General features: G+C 44.1%; 1 protein-coding gene across 6 annotated transcripts in view; it reads left to right on the plus strand.

The window, feature by feature from the left end:
* The window catches only part of sox6 (SRY-box transcription factor 6), a 163,359-nt gene that overhangs the window by 44,454 nt on the left and 99,711 nt on the right, over positions 1–19,194 (plus strand). For 2 of the 6 annotated variants that reach the window (XM_036587021.1, XM_036587024.1), the window contains 2 exons: positions 11,103–11,337; positions 15,402–15,612. In XM_036587021.1, the coding sequence (XP_036442914.1) occupies positions 11,103–11,337; positions 15,402–15,612 (446 nt within the window). Of the gene's footprint in view, positions 1–1,384; positions 4,718–4,757; positions 5,647–11,102; positions 11,338–15,401; positions 15,613–19,194 lie in introns of those variants that run through there. The other 4 variants (XM_036587022.1, XM_036587023.1, XM_036587020.1 and 1 more) reach the window with 3 other exon arrangements.

Here is a 19,194-nt window from a genome sequence, read left to right on the forward strand (position 1 = left end):
AATGTTACCAAAGACTAGATTCGATAGGCTTCCTTTAATGTATTATTCACCTCTGGGGAATGAGATGGTGTCAGTTCCTCAGAGGAAGTTCATTGTATTATTTTTTTTTCCTTTTTTTCTTTTTTACAGTGTACACTTTTGTATTTTGCTTGTTTTTTTGCTTTTTTTGTTTCCTTTTTCCGTCTTACCTTCCCTTTTATCTTTAACCCTTAGAAGACAAGAGCTTTATATAAAAATACAAACATAACTACATGACGAATTACATAGTTCCATAAGGAATAACGTGTACATTCATGGTTTATATTCTGCATCACCGGATTGTAGTCTGGGCAAATGACAAGCATGTGCCTAAAGTGTATAGGATTTAATTTATAATAGAAATATCCTTCTGGCTGTATGCTCAATAAGACCTTTATCAATTTTAAATCATAAAAAAGCATCTCATCTATCTAGGAACTTAAATATGGTATTGATTGAAACTTTAGAATGTACACTTTCAACAAAATTTCTATGCTTGTTTCGATGAGCTGTCAGCTGTCAGTTCAAACTATACCACGCCTTTTTGCTATCACCCGTGTTAATGGCACCATCTATAGGTTAACCACATGAACCCAATGAGCCCACTACTAGGCCCAAAAACAAAAAAAGCTTCTTATGTTTGCTGCTAGAGGAGTTACGCTGCATGCACATCCCCGCTGGCAACAGTAAGATCATTTTATTGATTTCGGCATGTAGGACTGGAGCTTTCTGTGTGTTACTTTGTTTTCTATCACTGTATAAAATATGCACAAGGCTTCCTTACTTGTTGGATGCACTTCTTTTGAGAGATGAACTCATTCAGCGTGCACTTGTTACCTTTTTATCATTGATTTGTTTAATTAGAGCAATGACTGACATGTGACTTACTCCTCTTCATGTGTTTTCTTGTTCAAAATCGTATTTTGTAACACTAACTGAATAAAAATTAGCTGTTTTTTTTACAACTGTTAGATTATGTTCTTTACATATGAAATAAATGCAAAAGGAGTAGATTACACGGCATGAATCACCACTTTTTTGTGTCAGCCTTAAAGGGTTAAGCACTGAAGTACACTAGTTAATAAGGTTTCTATTTATTAAGGCTGAATGTTGTGAATCTTACACAGCCTTAAAGTCCCCTTTGTGGAGAGCGTGCTAGCTGACCAACAGAAGTAGTGTTACTGCCACCTTCTTCACCCTCCCCTCAATAATAAGCCTTCTTCGGAATGTCTTCAGTCCCTGACTTAAAATGTACTTATTTAGTATGTTCCTGATTGATTCAGCAATTGTGATGTGCAGAGCCATTCTTGAACATATATATATATATATACAGACACACACAAAGGGCTCTTTGTGCTCTTGGCAGAGTGAGGAAGATGAGGGGAGTGTGGTTGAGATTACCCGATCATTTCATATTGGTCCCGGACGAGCCCCCAAACTGAGTGCCGGCTGCTTGGAGCAGGAGGCTGCGGTGGCGGAGAACCACAACAGAGGCTGCAGCCGGCTTGCGCGTGGAACCAGAGCGCCGTGGCCAGCAGCCAGAGACAGATACGCACCACCCCTGTCACACACTCGCGGTTTTTTAAAAGAAAGCAATTTAGTTAATGATTTCATTCCGAAAGCTTGTCATGACGCATGCGTCTGTGTCTGCCAGGAAAAGAAGGGGAGAGGGGAAAAAAAAACGAATGGGGAAAAAGAAAAGAAAGAGGGCAAGACAGAGAGTCACAAATGAACGCGTTAGTCAACATGACTACTCCTGACGACTAACTGCCTGTGGTTGCAGCAGAGCTCATGTTACCGAGCAGTGAGGAAAGCGTTCGCCTTGCCACCATCACTGGCACAGGAAGCCGCTCACTAACCATTTTGGGGTTTGTTTATCTGCAGACTGCAGTCTCAGAGATTTTTTTTCCCTGTTTGTTTTGAGCATTTTTAAGAGGCTACTGTGTCGTTTCATGTTGCCGTGAAGCAGGGTGAGTTAGCGGAGGCAAGAGAGCGAGTGGTTAGATACTTGGTTAAATGGTGAGCGGACGAGACATTTTCTGTATCAGTCAGCGGCTAATTCAGTAACGTGCCTGTTCTCCAGGCTGGAGCGGAATCCGCTTCAGGTTTTTTTTTTTCTGTTCAACCATGTCTGTCAGCTCCTAGTTTTATTAGAGCTGTGTTTCACTGTGTTTCACATTTCACTTTTTACGGCTTTTTTCTTTGGGTGCTGCTCTGTGAACTGGCCCCATCTTAGCATTGCTAAAACGCAGGCCCTGTCCGTGGCTTTGCTGAAGCAGATTTTAGGGCAATTACACAGATCAATGGTAGAACTCCTGCTCTCGCAAAAGCCTTCCCGCTTTTTTTGTGTAGCCTGTCAATCATGTAGCTAACTTCTAACCACCTCCAAACAGGCCAGGGTGCCGAGCGCATTCGTTTAGTTGGGCGTTTTTTATTCAGACCTCCTGTCTGACCTGTCACCCTGGCCACACGCCGTTGCCCATGCTCTCCATTCAACAGGGGCTGTTGAATTGGTTTCTGCGCCTTAAGTCAGCAATCAATGTCAGTTTCCCCCAAAATAATAAGGCTTAATCATAAATCGCCGAGGTGTGGCCTGACTGACCCTGCAATTCATCAGGCTTCTTAACATGGCCTCATCTGGGTGGAGCAAATGAACTACCCCTGTTTTGATTTTCCGATTGACGTGTCACATGAAATGCGGCTTCTCTGCGCCCATCCCCGGTCTTTTTTCCCATCTTTCCTCATCCTCTGTTCTTCCCTGCCTTCTCCATACCTTATGTCATAGAAAAAGTCCCTGCTGGACTACAGTTATTCTACTGTCCTTTATGGGTGGACCCAGTCACCCTGGGAAGAGAAACTCAGCAGACACGAGGGTAAAGAAAAGGGAAAAAAAAAAAAGAACAAACGCACAGACAAAAAGTGCCCAGAGAAGAATTAGGGATGGGGCTAGTGGTGACTAATGAGCTGTTGTCCATCCCAAAAGCCCCAAAATAGAGCAGCTTAATCAAAGCAGCATTGAAGGTAATTTCCTCAATTTTCTCCCCCCACTGAAATCTCATTTATGAGATGAGAATGGAAGGGAACAAAACTGCTTTTCTTTGCATTAGACGCTGCAAATTTTCCAATTTGGGTGAGCAGCCTGGCGAGAAGGCCTCCTATTTTTGGAAGAGAAAGGAATTAGAGGAATAGTTGCTGGAGAAAGCCGGCCAGTGTACGCCGGCATTCCAGATGTCCGAATGGCAGTTGTACCAACCCAAGTGTTTTTTTTTTTCTTCTTCTTCTTCTTCTTTTTTTCTGGGCACTGTCTGCCAATGATGACCTCATGAGGTCCAGGCTGAAGACTGTAGGCACACAGTTCTTGCTGCCGCTGGCTAGAAGAACCGTACTCTTTTCATAGCACCATTCATTTTGTCCAATTCTCTTGCCATTCCTGTCACCGCAAAATTACTCCCTCATAATTAGCCATTGTTCCTGTGTTTTTTTGGGCCTTTCCTTCTCATTTTTCCCCCTCTATCTCTTTTCTATCAGGGCCCCCTTTTCTTTTTCCTCTTTCCTGCTCTTTCTCCCCTCCTCTGTCTTCTGTAAGCTTATTGTATCTCAATTAAAAACAGACTTGGGATCTTTCTGACTGTGAAATACCACCAACGTTGTTTTAAGCCCAACTACCCCCCTCAACCAAAAAAACAAAAACAAAAACAAAACACAAAAAAGCACTCCATCCACCCTTATAGTGGACTGTGGGAGATTTTACACTTGGTTAGTTGACGCACAGCTCTTTCTCAGGAAAGTCCAGCGTTTCGAAGACAACTTTATAAATGACAGAAAAGGCCTGTCCCTGAATACTGCTTTGTTTACTGTTTTTCCAAAAAGGGGCCCATGCTATATTTCATCTGTCAGAGTTGCTTTTCTGTCCACTAACAATGCTTAATTGTTTCCCCAAAAAAAGAAATCGTGCCTGTATGTGTGTGTGTGACAGAGAGAGAGACACGGAGAGAGAGAGAGAGAGAGAGAGAGAGAATTCAGGTTCCATAGACAGGAGAATTCTGTATTATATTTTCCTGCCAAATTCCAAACTCTGTTTTCCTTCCCCTGTGCTCACAAAGGACTCATAACTTACTGTCAACTGCAAGGCAAACCACAAAGCTCCACTGTTGCTCAGCTAATAGGCTGTGCTGCTTGATGGCTTTGACTGGCTGTAAAGTTTGCTTAACTGCAGTGGCAGTGACAGAAGGCACTTTGGGAACTGCATCCCCCAAAAGGCCCCGACTTCTCCTACTTGCTCAGAGAGAGAGAGAGAGAGAGAGAGAGAGGGAGAGAGAGAGAGAGAGAATGAGCAAGTGAAAGAGAGAGAGAGAGAAAAAAAACAACAAGCAGCTTTTCTTGTCTCTGAATCTCCTCCAGCGGGGCGAGAGAGAGAGCTTGTGTGTGAGTGGCGGAGCTTAGCGGCCACTCTGCTGGTTCTTCTGCTCCACGAGTGTGCGGTTAAGCGTGTGTGTTTGCTCCGCTTTCCTTGAATGTGTGCTGAGAGAGCGTTACGCGGGCCTGGGACGACTGAGCTGCCTGTGCGCGCCGGAGTGTGTGTGTGGGGGGGAGGGGGCACTTTTCGGATTTGAGGAGTTATAATGCCATCCAGCGCTGAAGTGGTGACCGGAAGACAGCAGAGAGGGCCAGTTGCCGAGCAAGTAGAGGAGGACAGTCTGTGAGTGTTTACTGATTTGTTACCTGCTCTCTCTCTTTTTTTTCTCGCTCACTCTCTCTCTCTCTCTCTCACACACACACACACACACACACACACACACACAAACACACACACACACACACACACAGGACAGAAACAAGGCTCCTGGTCTCACCCCGCAATGGAAGTTAGTTAAAGTGAAATTCAGTCAGACCCTCCAACAGGATATTATTTCTTCTAATTCTTTTAATTTACTGTGCGAAGTAATTTTCTGCCGTCTGCTCAATATCTGAAGTGCACTTTGGGAAGAGGCTGCCTTCATTTGCTTGCTTTAAGCAGCCTTTTAAGTGTTCTTCTGAGCTCCGCGAAAGTGCCGGATATTTAACTGAGAAACGTACGCGAGAGAGAGGGAGAGAAATGAAGCAGCGCTGTCATAATTAAGTTGACTTTTTGAGGGGGTATAGGTCAACATTTATGGAGGAACAATTTAAACAAATTAATTTGGACAACTCTTGAGGTGCTCTTTCAAAGCGGAGGTATTTCTCCATCCACCATTTGGCCTATTTCAGCATCATCATCCATAATTGCTTATCGCACTTCAGTTTCGGTCCATTAAAACTTAAGTTGCCTGTTTTTTTCCAACTTAATGGCTGTGGACAAACAATGAATGACTGGAAAGTATTCGAGTATAAATAGTAAAAAAAAGTATTTTTCCCTTATCCATTTATTGCCATCAGAAATCATTTTCAAGGGAAAAAAGGGTTGGAATGCTGCTGATTTCTTTGAGCTGCATTAGAGAAAAAAGAAAAATTCCAGCCATGATAAATAAAGCTGAGGGCGGACTGCAAAGCAGCGCTAGCGGTTCCTGCCGGATTCGCATGCCAGTCTGGGTATGTCAGACGAGTCGAGCTGCTCCTCGCTCTCTCCGGCTCCTCTTGGAAGTACAAGGCGTGAGTGAGAATGAGCCGCTCTCGATTGATTTCCGTTTATGCTGTGCACTCGCTACCCAGGAGTGTGTGTTTTGAAGATCTCTGTCTTTCTCTCCCTCTCTCTTTATTCTCCTCTCTCCCGCTCTCTCCCATAATAACGTATGGATGGGTTCACTGTGCAGTAACACCGGTGATAATTTAATTGTGCTAAATGGAGCTGGCTGTGTTGGTAATTTTTCAGCCGGTTGGCTTTGACAGGTAACAGAGAGCTGATTACGGGAGGTGAGGACACCGAGGGCCTTGTCACCTGTGTGAGAGGAGAGCTTCTTTCATAAACACACACACACACACGCACACACACACACACACACTCTGTCTTGCACTCTTTTTATCACTGAGTCACTGAGACATTTGAGTTGGTTTGGCTCATAGTGAGACTTTGTATATGTTGACTTGGTTTGTCTGGTGGTGGTTTGCTTCGGTTACTTTGTGTAAACTGGTGTTGAGAGTGACATAGAAAAAAGGTTAGATTTGTATAAAAGCCAGTTATGGAAGGATTTGGAGTTTCAAAAGTGACTGGCAATCAGACATGTGCTTAATCTGATGACAGCATGTGTATGCTCTTCATAGGAATCTGCATGAGACATTTACTGTTAATCATTTATTACAAGTGGAAATACACCATTCTACTCAAAAAAGTGCTTTACATTCATTAATTTTGGCATTGCTAATCTCACAGACAGATCATTTTGCTTTTATGGTTTGGTTTAGAAAACGTGTAGAAAAGATCTTCAGCGGAATCTGCATCTCCGAAATCCTCAGAAACCCGACTTTGCTTTTAAGGACTTATTTTCCCAAGTATTCTTTCTAGTTTCTTTTTTTTGTTTTTGTGCATTGTGGGTAGTTATAATTGCTATTCCAGTTTTGTTTTTGTTCTTTTTATGTGTGTGTGTGTGTGTGTGTAGAGTTGCATGCACCAGTGCGTATATACAAGTGTGAGTGCCTGTGTACGCTAGTGCACACGTGCCGCTGTGTGTAACCCATGGAAACTTGAAGCCCCATCATAAAGCAGCTTTTGCTGTTTCTCAGTTCGCCCATCGTTAGCTCCGGAACAATGGCCTTCTTGTTTTTGCTCCCCTCCAATTTTTCATTTTCATTTGATTATTTCTCTTCCTATACGTCTGGGAGGTGGTGTTTCTTTTGGGGGGAGAGAAAAAGTGGGGTCTAATATTTTCCTCCTGGGTTGACCTATGATTTAGGGGACTGAAGGCTGGGGAGGAGGGTGTCTGAGACATGGTGGGGGTATAGCTTCAACGGCATAGCTCAGGAGTTACTTATCACCATTGTCTATAAAAGGTCAACAGTAAGAGACGACTCACACAGCAGGGTGAGAGAGAGAGAGAGCGGGGGGCTTGTTACGATTGAGGGGGTGAAAGTGGATATCCTAAGACACATGGCCCCCGAGTCATAAGACCTTCAGGGCACACCAGTGCATAGGGAGAGGATGGGGCGTCATGGGTGGGATGGGGTGGGGGGGCTTCTAATGCCTCTAACCAATTAAACAGAGGTTGGTGCATGATGAAACATTAGCACTGGCAACAATTCATGAGTCAAAGCATTCCGGGCCACATGAGCCCCCTGTGGCCCAAGAACGTAACCCTTAATCCTTTTAAAACATGCTGCAATATTGTCAGCTATATATAGGGCCCTTCTCTGTTTGCTTCCCCTCTTCTCTGGGCATCCGAATGAGGCGGGGGAGAGAGACGAGCCATGCTCCCCCTCCAGTTATTGATTAGTTTGGTTTGTTCGCTGTCCATTGTTATTGTGTAATCGAGCGTAAGCTGAAAAAGGCTTGTCAGGAATTCATATGCAAGCCACTTTGGCCTGGCCTGATATATTCTCTCCTTAATATGCACAAAGGCAGACGTATCTGACTTATTTACTGGAGAAACAGACTGAATTATTAATCAGAATAAAGGAAAGCGAGGGTGTGTGAGGGTGATTTGACTGTGCTGTTGCGCGAGTCCGTCTATGTGCAGCTCGTCAGCTCAGCGTAGAAAGGGGAATTTAATTAAATAAAATATGGTGGTGTTTTCACACGCGAGGGGTGTTTTACATGTTTATCATGCCCCCCCATCATACACAGCCTCATAACTTAAATTCTGGGATTCTGTTTTATGGTCTGGGGGGTAGAGGAAATTATTTTCGAGTGATTAAAAGAGACAGAAGCACACAGACCTGTCAGAAAACCCACCCACTGTCCAGCCTTTTAAATTTGGTTTGTGCCATGTTGGCCTATTTTCCTACATTGTTTCACTATCATGACTGTACCAGAAGGGAGGTGTATGGTGAGGTTGGCTTCTTGGTCATGCAGTCGGGGCCCGCGGGGTGTCGGTATACGGACTGTATATGTGTGTGTATGCAAGACGAAGAGGGGAAAGCCACGAGCCCAAACCCCAGCAAAACTCTTTGCCTTGGCTGCGCACACTCACACACACACGGCCCTCCCAGCTCTCCTCATAAATTATTAACTCCAACTGACAAATACTGTTACGGAGCCCGGGCGCAGATCTGTTGCATTTTCTAACAAGATTGCTGTAGACACATGTTACGGGAGGATGGAGTCAGCCCCTCTCTCTCTCTCTCTCTCTCTCTCTTTCTGCCTCCCTCCCTCTCTCACTTCCGCGCTCTCATGCCTCAGCAGTTTGACTGATGGCAGGAGACTGGAGGAAAAGTGCCTGAGAGACTGAATATTTTAGAGGTAAAATAATACCACTTGATTTACTGTGTAATACAAAAGAAGTGCTTTGTTTCACTTGCACTCAATTGAAGACGAGGGATTGGTGGGGGGGGTTGGTGTGCAGGCAGCTTTAGCTGTTTGAGTCCATGCATAAAAAATGGGGGCAGAATCGCCAGTCTTGCTCTGTCTCCAAGCCCCCCACCAAACCTCTCCCTCAGGGTGTGCCAGGGTCTTGTTCTCCTCCTTGTTCCTCCCCTGGCACCAAGTGTGAGTGCACTGAACTTTGCTCCGAATTTTGATTTTCAATTAACACTCCACAAGTCCAGAGATCAGTCTGTATTCGGCATAATTACAGGAAACAATTTATTGGCTGATTAAAATTGAGGGTTGGGGTTGCTTAGGAAAACAGAAGCATGGAGTGGTCTGGGTCTCCTGCTCCGTTCCCCCCCCCTTGCGCTAACCGACAGATACTGTGTTTACACAGCTGCTGATTAACATCCACTGGCTTCTATTGTGCACTTTTTGCCCGCTGTAACGCGGCTGATCTTAGACTTTGTGTATATGTGACCGCGTGATCCAGTATGGGTATCACGGACACCCTCATTGTTCAGGGCCACAGGAGCCACTTGTGCCTGTGAGCTCACTTAATGAACTGTATTTAACAATTCATATGGAGAGTGCAAGCCGGCTTAAGTGCTCAGCGATGTGTGCAAATGGATGGCACATCTTCAAATGAAGTAGTCATTCTTTAGAGCGCCCGAGAGCCATCGAGACCTGACAGGCCTGTACGGCTCACACATCCCTCGTGTGGGTGTTGTAGTGGGGGCAGATGAGGGGGAAGGAGCGGGGCTACGGCTGCGGCACACGTGAACAGATTAACGCGCAGTTTGGCGTTGAAATAATCTCTCCCTGTGTCAGATTTGTTTTCATCCCCCGATGGACCCCATGCTGGAAAACTTGGCAGAGCTGGGAGATGGAGTTCTGGAGGCACCTTGGGCTGCCTTCATTACCCAGCCTGCCTCTGTCTCATCTCCCAGCAGTCTCAGTGGGCAACGGGAGGACATTAGTGCGCGGCAGAACCTTGACCCAGAACGCCCGTGCCCTCTGTGCCCAATGCCAACTCGGCCAATGCCGGGCCTTTGGCCGGCTGTATCAGGTCACCCTTCACTTTCCACAACTCACTCATTCGGTAGTGCGTCACAGGCCCTGCTGGCTAATAGGCAGTCCTGTGTGTGTGGCATCCTGAGGTGATGTTTTGATTGTGGGATATCCAGCGTAGATAAACCACACAAAGCAGGCAGAGGGAAAGGGGATTAGGAGTAAACATGCACTGGTTGCTTTTCAGCACTTCAGATCAGTAGGAAAGCTTTATGATTCCGTTATTTATACCCAGAGCTTAATTAGATTAGCACCCTCTGTATTAATTTCCCCCCATTGTACTGAACAGTATGAGAGCAGCTGTATTGTTTTGGATGGGAATGAACACTAAGCTTTCAGAGGCTAGACATAAAAGAAAGAAAAGAAAAGAAAAGCAGCTTAAAAAAGGCATCCGTTTTTTTTTGTACCTGATACATTAGGCACACCACTCACTGCAATATTCATGAAAGGCATGTGACAGATTTGTAAATTTTGTTTTCTGCTGCTTGGCTTTTGGCTGCTCTTTAATTCGAGTTTATTTGCCTGGAGAAATAGCGCAGTACTAAAATCTTAATGATTTGCTAATTTGTAGAGGATGAAAATGAAGAGTTGGATTTTATGCTCTGGCATGATGACTTGTTGAAATCAATTAATTTACCAGCGAAGTTGGAAATTCCCATTCGCTGTAACTTTTCACGCAAACGACCCACTTTTGCTCCATCAACCTACGGTGATTAATGCTTACCATCGAAAAAAAGTAGAAAAGCACTATTTCAGATGTCTCCTGCAATATGAACCTAAGCAGCACGTTTTGGATGTTTATTGACTAATTATAGATGTCTAAATGAAATCTCTCCGCAATGCTTGGCGGTGTTGGAGCTTTAATAAGAGTGCGTTATATGGTATGGTAACCCTCTTAGCGTGGTAATCAGCCACGGGGTGGGAGACTGGGCCTGCTGTAGGCAGCACTCCAGCCTAGCTCAGCATGGCCATTTACATTAAACAAAGGATTAAAAGGGACCCCAGTGCCTGCCGGTGCTCCTGCACTCAGGCGGAGAGCTATTGATAGGATCTTTGAGGCTCGGATGCAGGTTCAGTCCTGGGGTCAGATGGAGTGACTGAGCTGGCCAAGTTCATGTACATGTCAGCATATGGGTTTAAAGACAGTAAGAAAATAAATAGACATGAATTTAATTAATAAATATTCTTTATGTGTGGCATACAAACTTTTCTTGATCTCTCCTGTGAATGTTAACCATATTTGCTGTGATCACATTTGCGCTGTCCTTATTTCAAAAGGATCGTCCAAAAAAAAAGATCCTCCTTGAATCTATAGACATGTAAATCTCTGACTTAATGATTCAATTTAATAATTAATAAATAATTAATAACTTGTGACTGGAGGAACTGTCGTACACAGTCGTTTTTAAGCTTGAAAGAGTATTGAGCATGTTTTAATAAATAATATTAAAATCTAATTAAATCTTTAACAGTCTTTATGCAGTTAAATTACCACCTTCACAACACTACAGCATTTTCACACCCCTGCTAACCTCCCATATGTCTTTCTCACTGTCTTCCCCACTTTTTTTTCTTCCAGCAGAATCATGTCTTCCAAACAAGCCACCTCTCCGTTCGCCGCAGGCCCGGACGGCGGCGAGGACGGAGCGAGTCAGGAGCATCTGGCCTGGGAGAAGGAGGAGAGTGCAGAGGCACTAGCCGCACCCCAACTGCCTCTGCACAACCTGCTGCACGGCAAGCCGCACCCCGAGGAGCTGCCGCCCGTTAGCAGCAGCGTGCCCCAAGAATCGGACTGGGACAGCCTGCAGCGCATGGTGAGACTACATCCCACATCTTCCGCAGCCTCCAGTGCCAGGCATTTATATGCACAGGCCCTGGTAACATGGCCGCACAGCATTTTATAGGCTTCAGATACTTGTTGGTGTTTCCGAATGAGTACTTGAATACTAGTTTTCAATACTCCCCCCTAAACACCATAATATTTACATTTTGTAATTAACCATAATTTTTAAATGTGTTCATTTCCTTTAGATTTTGTAATCCATATATTAATTTTTCGATTTGTAATAAACAGTTACGTGTTTATTTACATGTTTATTTTTGTAATGGGCATCTAAAAGGATCTGAGACAGATGTGCTGTATTGTTATGTCAGATAAGGAGATTAGTAGACTGGATTTTTGTTTACTTACCTAGATAGCAGAGATCATACATAAGTTCAAGACTTAAATCCTTAAAAATTTAATAGAGTTATTTGAATGTTTTTTTACTAATTTCGTATTGAATTTCATATGTTCATAACAGGAATCAGCTAAACAGTTTAGCTAGCCTGCTATCTAATCTGTCTCTCATCTCTAAAACTGACTGAGGACATGCTCACCTTCCTGACCTGAATGTTGTTCAACAGTCAGCACTATAGCCAAACAAATTCATGAATATTTGGCTGTTTCGCTTTTTTTAATGTTTTGTTTTGCCATTTTTACATCTTTTTCTAACTTAGTTCAGTCTTTTAAAGAAAACATGTGACATTCAGCTTTTAACTAAGCTTACCTGGCTATGACGTAATTTTTCATAGCCTAATATAACGTCCAATGTTAAGCAATTGCCAAGTTTCTTAATTTTCTGATTTATAATTAAATATTTTGCTTAAAACAGTCATAATTAAGCCTGCAACTCTGAATTGTCAGGAAACCAAAGGAATTCTGGTGGGGTCTAAAAGGTGAACAAAAGATGAAGCTTCCAAATACTAAATAAGGAAATAAATATAAACATAACAAACTCACAAGTACCTGTTACCCCATCCACTCTAGTTCTTTGTTAATGTATAGTGGACGCGTGTTTGTGAGCAGGGTTGTATTATACAGTTTTTTTCGATGGCCAGGAGGTGTTCAGAGGTGGACAGAGGTGAGGTGCGCTGCATAGGGCTGAGGTAGGCTGTAGACGTAGGCTGTTATTTTCCACCCGTGACCTCTTGCATTTGGATGGAGGCCGAGACTTTTAATGGAACTCTACTGTCAGAGCTCAGAGAAGGGAGTAAGCTGAGAGGCACATGCCACTGTCTGTTCTTTCTCTCTCTCACACTTACACAAAACTCTGCGTCTCGAGATGGATCCTCACCCCAAGGACACTGTCAGAACAGAGCAGCCCCCCCGGAACCCTTCTGAAAGAAGACTTAAGATCTTGCATTTTGCCAAGCGCTCGCCTTTGAAGTCCTAAGCCGTCCACAAGTGTAAAAGTCGCGGAGAACAACGTATTGAATTGCATTGCGCGTCAGAGTGATTTTATGAATCTATAAATAGAGAAACAATGAGAGAGTAGGACTGGGAGTCCGTGGGAGTGTGTGTGGTGTGTGCATGGGACGGCCCAGACCTCTACAAGCCTGCCTCCCTCTCTCCTCAGCCGTGGTCCCGCTAGGCTAAGAGGCAGCGGGCCCAGACCCAGGCCTGAGAGGCCCTCATTGTTTGCTGCTCGTAAAAAGGGAATTCTCCACAAAACCCCTCTCCTTTCCTCTCCTCCTGCTGGCCCACGGCCAGCTAATCCTGCACGACCCAGCAGAGTAGGTCCACAGACACATCAGCACCAAGACATACTGCTGGAAGAAGCCAGCACGAGCTGGAGCATTGATATTTTCAGCATCCAGAATATTTCTGAATGTGTCTTTGCTCTTCATGTAAGCGAAAAGGAAGTGACCTTTTCAGTATCATAAGCATCTCAGTGACATTCCAGAAACATCCCCGCTAGCCTGTAAGTTAATGCTGCTGGACTGCTGTCTGGAACACCTGACTGAGCAGAGGATTCTTTGATATGAGAGGAGAGAAGAGCAGACAGGCACAGGCACTTGTAGGCAGACACAGCATGGGCAGGTGTTTCCAGCAAACCAAGTGAAGGAGCCAGCCAGCAAGCAATTCCAGAAGGCCTCAGGGCTCTACTCTGGCCTCTGCTTCTGTCTTTTTTTTTTTTTTTGTTTTGTCCATACAGGATTTGCCCAGATCCTGGGTGGGCTCTCCAGCCTGTCTCTCCCATGTAAATGTGGCCAGGCAGCGGTGCACAGCTCAGGTGCTCCCTATTACAGCACGCCTAATTGGATTACAGAGAGGTTTTTCGTGATTGGTGTAATTAGAAAAGCGTTTCAAAGAATTTTCGCTGCATTGTCTCGGGCTAAGCGGGCCGATCTCTCGGCTCCCTCTTGATATAATGAGGGAAAGGCGTATGAAAAGTTAATTGTGTTCATTTGATCTTTGAGAGCGGGTTGCTTGTGTTTCATTTGCATACGCTGGACGTTTTTTGTTCTACAAGCTATGTTCTGTTCTCTGATGAAGATGCAGTGTTTCTAGGTGATTGATTTTTTTTCCTTTGATGAGGTAAAAAACATGATTTTGAAATGCTTTTCTAAACGTGAATTTTAAAAATAATCGATTGCCAGTGTGACTTTAGACGTTGGCACAGTGAGTAAACTTTTACTGGGTAGTTGTACTGAATACTGTGACAGTAACAGAAGTTGGTTAGGCTATAGAAGATCAACAGAGGAGGTTACAAGCGAGCAAACGAGAGCAGGGAGGAGAAGATTGCCGGAGTGTGGAGAGGAGAAGTAAGAATGACTCTAAATGAGCAGGGAGAGCGAGCAGCAGAAAGAGAGAGAGGGGTGTGCCTGTAGCCTCTGTTGATTACCTGTCTGCCCTGCTGTGCCGGGCGTCTGTGTGGCCAGTGCTCTGAGCCTGTGCCAGCTGATTACCCTGAATTACCTCACCCCCTACCGGCCTGGCCGCCGTGCGCTGCTGCCGCATAATCACCCTGCCCTAGTGCCCGTCTGTGCCCGGGACACCACGCTGCAGTGAGAGAATCCTGCCGTGTTGCTCTACATGTATATCTGCCAAACGCTCTCAGCTCTTAGCATTCCTGCATATTTGCAGGGATTAGTAGCTCTGTATACGATGGAGCAATCCGGTACTCTTCTCCTGGCCTCCGCCTTCCAGAACCATCCCAGAATTCTTTTCTGCAAGGCCTCTGCCCCTCGTCAATCATCCGCTGCCTGCGTTTCACAACTCTCCGTTTTGGGAGGAGCTGGAACCACCGCCGTAGAGTAAGAATGCAGACTGTGTTAGTGTGAGCCTTTCGTTTAACTGTAGATTTTTTTTTTCTTTCCTCACCATTTGTTTTCACTCAGAGGTCTCGTAGGGTCTGCTTACTCTCTCTCTCTCTTTCTCAAACACAAACACAATTTTAGCTGCAGAAGACAGCGGAGTTACCTGAGCTGTGTGCAGTAGCGGACCCATAGCCTCCTGCTCCCCTTTAAGTGGAAGCGGAGAGTACAGCTATCAGCCCACGACAAGAGCCCAGTTAACCACTAAACCACACACAGGTGGGATCGCAAAACAACAGCAGCTCCAGACAGGGCCCAGATTTATGATGGCCCGCGGGGTTCAGCAAAGAGCAGCCAGCCACTCGGAGGACCGGCAAATTGCTCGGCACTCAAAGCCGACTCGAACAACACTTTGAAATGAAATTGCACTGACTTCTTTTGCTGCAGTTGTGTGTGGGAAGAAAGAAAACGGTGGAAAAAAAAACGCTGTTAACCACTATTGATCTACTCTCTGCAAGACCTAATCTTTTGACAATGTGTTAGTGAATTGTGTTGCACCGAAATGCACTTCTTTTACTTCTTTTACTTACACTTATCTTTTTTTTTGGGAAAGGGTATAATAGAGTGATTTTTTGTCATTTTTCTCCCATTTTTTTCAGCATGTAAAAAAGATCTAGGCAGTATGTATTTTGATAATTCAGAGCTGAGGCATATGGGAAAAGACTTGAGGCTCAAACGGCTTTGCACTCAAAACAATCTCCCTCTCTCCTCTTCTCCCCCGCTCTTTGTTTTCCTCCAGGAGTCGGACAGCAATAAAGTATGTTCCCTGTACTCCTTCCGGAATAACTCTACCTCTCCGCACAAGCCAGAGGAGGGGGCGAGGGAGCGGGGCGACCTGCTGGGCAGCTCTGCCTTTGGAACACCCGAGCGCCGGAAAGGCAGCCTGGCCGACGTGGTGGACACACTGAAACAGAAGAAACTGGAGGAGATGACAAAGACAGAGCAAGACGGTATGGGAGGCCTCAATATGTTTGTGTGTGTGTGTGTGTGTGTGTGTTAGTGTGAGTGCGTGCGTGTGGGCATCTGTGTTTATATGTGTACATGCACAAGTGCCTCATTCATGGCTTTACCAAAAGCACACAAGCTGTGCATGGACTGCTTCAGGCATATATCAGTGTCCTCACTGAATGTTCTCTATGTGTCTAAGTCTCTCTCTCCTCTCTCTCTCCTCTCTCTCTCTCTCTTTCTCAGTGTGTTTCTCTTTTCCTTCTCCATACTCATTTTCACACATACTCCATCTTCCTTCTTTACACACACACACACATGCATACATAGAGGCACACACACACACAAGTCCTCTAACCTGGGAGGACTGACGTGGCTATGTTTCCAGTTTGTTCTGAACCGGCTCCAGTGTGACAAAGAGTGGGTGGCACTACACCTCAGCTTAAGTGTGGTCTCCGAGCCGCGCCAAGCCAAACTCTCAGGCCGTAAAACACACGCCACCGACCCGACGCCAGGAACATTACCTTTTTATTCTTCAGCACAGACGACAGCATTCATCCCACAAATTCAACTACCCACTAGCCAAAATAGGTCCAAAAAAGTCTTATTTTCCTCTGTATGTGCCTGGAGGGTCCTCTAATGCTATCCAAAGATTTACCAATTAACATTATATATATATATGTATGTACTGTCCATGCATGTCTATTGATTAGGATTTCTCCAGATTTAAAGATTTTATCAGATTTTTGTTGAATAGAATCCAACTAGTTTCCATAATAAAGACAGCCGCCTAATTAATTTGTGATACCACAGTTTTAGTTATTTTTGGATCTCGAAAAATTCTAAACTGGAATTTGATACTGGCAGTGTTACGCTGTGGAGAGTGCCTTCGAGCTCCCGGCGTCGCACCCTGAACCACCCAGTCCTTCGGGAGCCAGGAGGATGACAGGAAAACAAATATTGAAAATAGTTGCTGTAATAGTTCCTCCACTCTTAATTAGAACGATGTAGGACTGTATACAATCAAACATGCTACACACACACACACACACACACACACACACACACACACACATACACACACAGCTCCCTAGGGACGTACTCAATTCAGTTAAATATCTAGGGAACTCTTAGCTTAAACACTGCATCACAGGAATAAATTAGACCTTAATTCAACTAAAATAATTTTGTCTCCATGTTTTTTTTCTTCTCCTCTGCTGATCTTTGTAATAATGTATTCTTAGTTGCCGACGTTCTTTTGCAGTTTAACAAAGGTTGAAGAAATATTTTGAATGCAAGGAAAGGCATATTTTCGTACACAGATATTGATGAGTGGTCTTCTGTCTCAAACCTGTTATTTTCTTATTCATAATTAATTTAAACACGCTGACAGGTTATGCATTTTCATAAAGTAGTTTTTTTCACCTTGAGTGATTAATGCTGCAATATTATTGTGAGCTTCTATTAGAAAGCAATTTTTTTAGGGGTGCACTGATATGGAAATTGTAGGCTGGTGCTGATTTCCATAAATATATAAAATATAATCTGTATTTTGTATGTACTTATCTGCCAAAGCTGATACCAATTTTGAGACATAACCATTAATAAAATGTTGTAATCGAATCTACCAGACAAATTTGTCTCTTATTTGTGTTGGGTTACAAATGCAGTAAAATAAATAAAATGCTGATATTTTATCGCAGTAGCCCAGTGTCACCCTAACTTTCTGCCAAATATTGGTTCGAAATAAAAGTCATATATAGTTGTCTGCATAATGGCAATATTTAATTTCTTTCATTTTATAATGCTAATATTTTATATATTTTTTTAAATAATAATTTATTTTATTGAATATATTTAAAGTCAGATATCTGTCAATACCAGCACGATTCTGATACCATTGTGCATCCCTCGTTTTTTATACTAAAAAAAAAAAAAATATTTTCAACCTTTTTTACTGGCTGTTTCAGAATCCAGAGAACAAATTACGACAAAGTGCAGTGTTCCAGTTAATGATGGTTGCAGGTTTATATACCATTTTTGATGTGATTCCCTCTGGCTTGTGTCCCTGATTAACCGTGTCCACTGCAGGCTCTCCACAGTACAGATGACTCTCACGCACGATAGTTTGTCCTCTCCTTTCTGATGGGGCTTTTTTAAGATGCGGTGCTCTCCTCTCAGCCCTCGGTGGCTGGGGCGATATGCTAATGAGCCCCAGCTGGTATGGCCGGTTGTTGCAGTAATTTAAATGGTCAAGTGCGGCTTGTAATCCTGAAGGCCGTATGTTTAGTGCGGTGAGGAGAGGGTGCTTCAATTCTAGTGTACAGCTGTGTTAATCTGGCTTTAATAATGGAGACGGAGCCAGCCTCATGCCCCAACACCTCACGCTGCCCGAAATAAACTCCCTTGTTGCAGGGAAATTAGTTCCCGAGCTCGGGCGAGACAAGAGCCTTCGCAAAGTTCAACGTGTTAGTGGTAAGCTGTTGGAATGGAGAGGTTCAGTGTCCTTGAGGAGGGCCAACTGAAGCTTTCTCTGAGACTTTGAGTGCTTGCGATTACTGTAAATTACTGGGGATCGGAGGCTAATTTTTGTGTAGTGGGCTCTGCAGCTGTGTGGGGAAACCTGCAGTTTGCAAGCCTTAAATGTTGGGATTAACCCTTTTCTTGACTCTGAATGCCATTCAGAGCGGGGTAGGCTGTCTTGACAATGTGACTGATGTGAGACAAAGAGCAGACAGGCTAAAAATACTGCTCATCTTAGCCTGATATTAGATGAACAACTGTTGTTCTTAATCCCGTACTGTTTTAGGTCAGTCTCTCTTTGAAGATCAAGATACTTTGATACTATACAATAGGCTATAGTTTATAGTGCATATCATCACTGCCATATCAAACCCTTATAATATTATATATTATTTATTATTATTTAGTGTTTCCCTGCTTGAAAATACTAGTTGCCCTTTACATTGCATGAACATTTTATTCTTCTCTGAATTGAAATTGTCCGAAATTACTTTACGTGTTACATTAACAGACATCAAAGCTAAGAGCGTTATTTCTCCTATGAAGTTGCCCTGTCAGAGATATGAGGTTTTATTATGACAGCCACTCTGTGTTGAGGATTTATCTTGCTCAGTCACTCTGTTTGCTGTGCTGTACTTCTCCACAGTAGCGTTTGGCTAAAGGCGGTATCATTAAGAATCATTTAAGGTGGTCTGGTCAATACAGCATTATAACAGACGACACACACTCCCTTTTCTCTATCCCCTCACACTTAATTAAATGTGTATTGCAAGACCGAGAGTCAACCGCTCTCAAATTCAATCAGACCTATTAGAACTGGACCGCGAGGAAGTCGAGCCCGACTGTCATCTCGCCGCTCCCTGCTTTGAACCCGGCTGTCCTGTGGCCAATCGCCTCCATCCCTCCTCCTCACCCTCCCCACCCTCCCATCCCTCCACTCTTCTAACAGGTCCTTAAAGTGCTTTAAGTGCTTGTGACCGCTCTAATGAATGAAAATGTCCTCCCCAGGCCCGGAGGACTGCATTAAGCTGAATAGTCACCTTCACTGTAAAAGCTCCTCCAGG

This window comes from Colossoma macropomum, unplaced genomic scaffold, assembly GCF_904425465.1.
Source record: "Colossoma macropomum unplaced genomic scaffold, Colossoma_macropomum, whole genome shotgun sequence".
Lineage (NCBI taxonomy): Eukaryota > Metazoa > Chordata > Actinopteri > Characiformes > Serrasalmidae > Colossoma > Colossoma macropomum.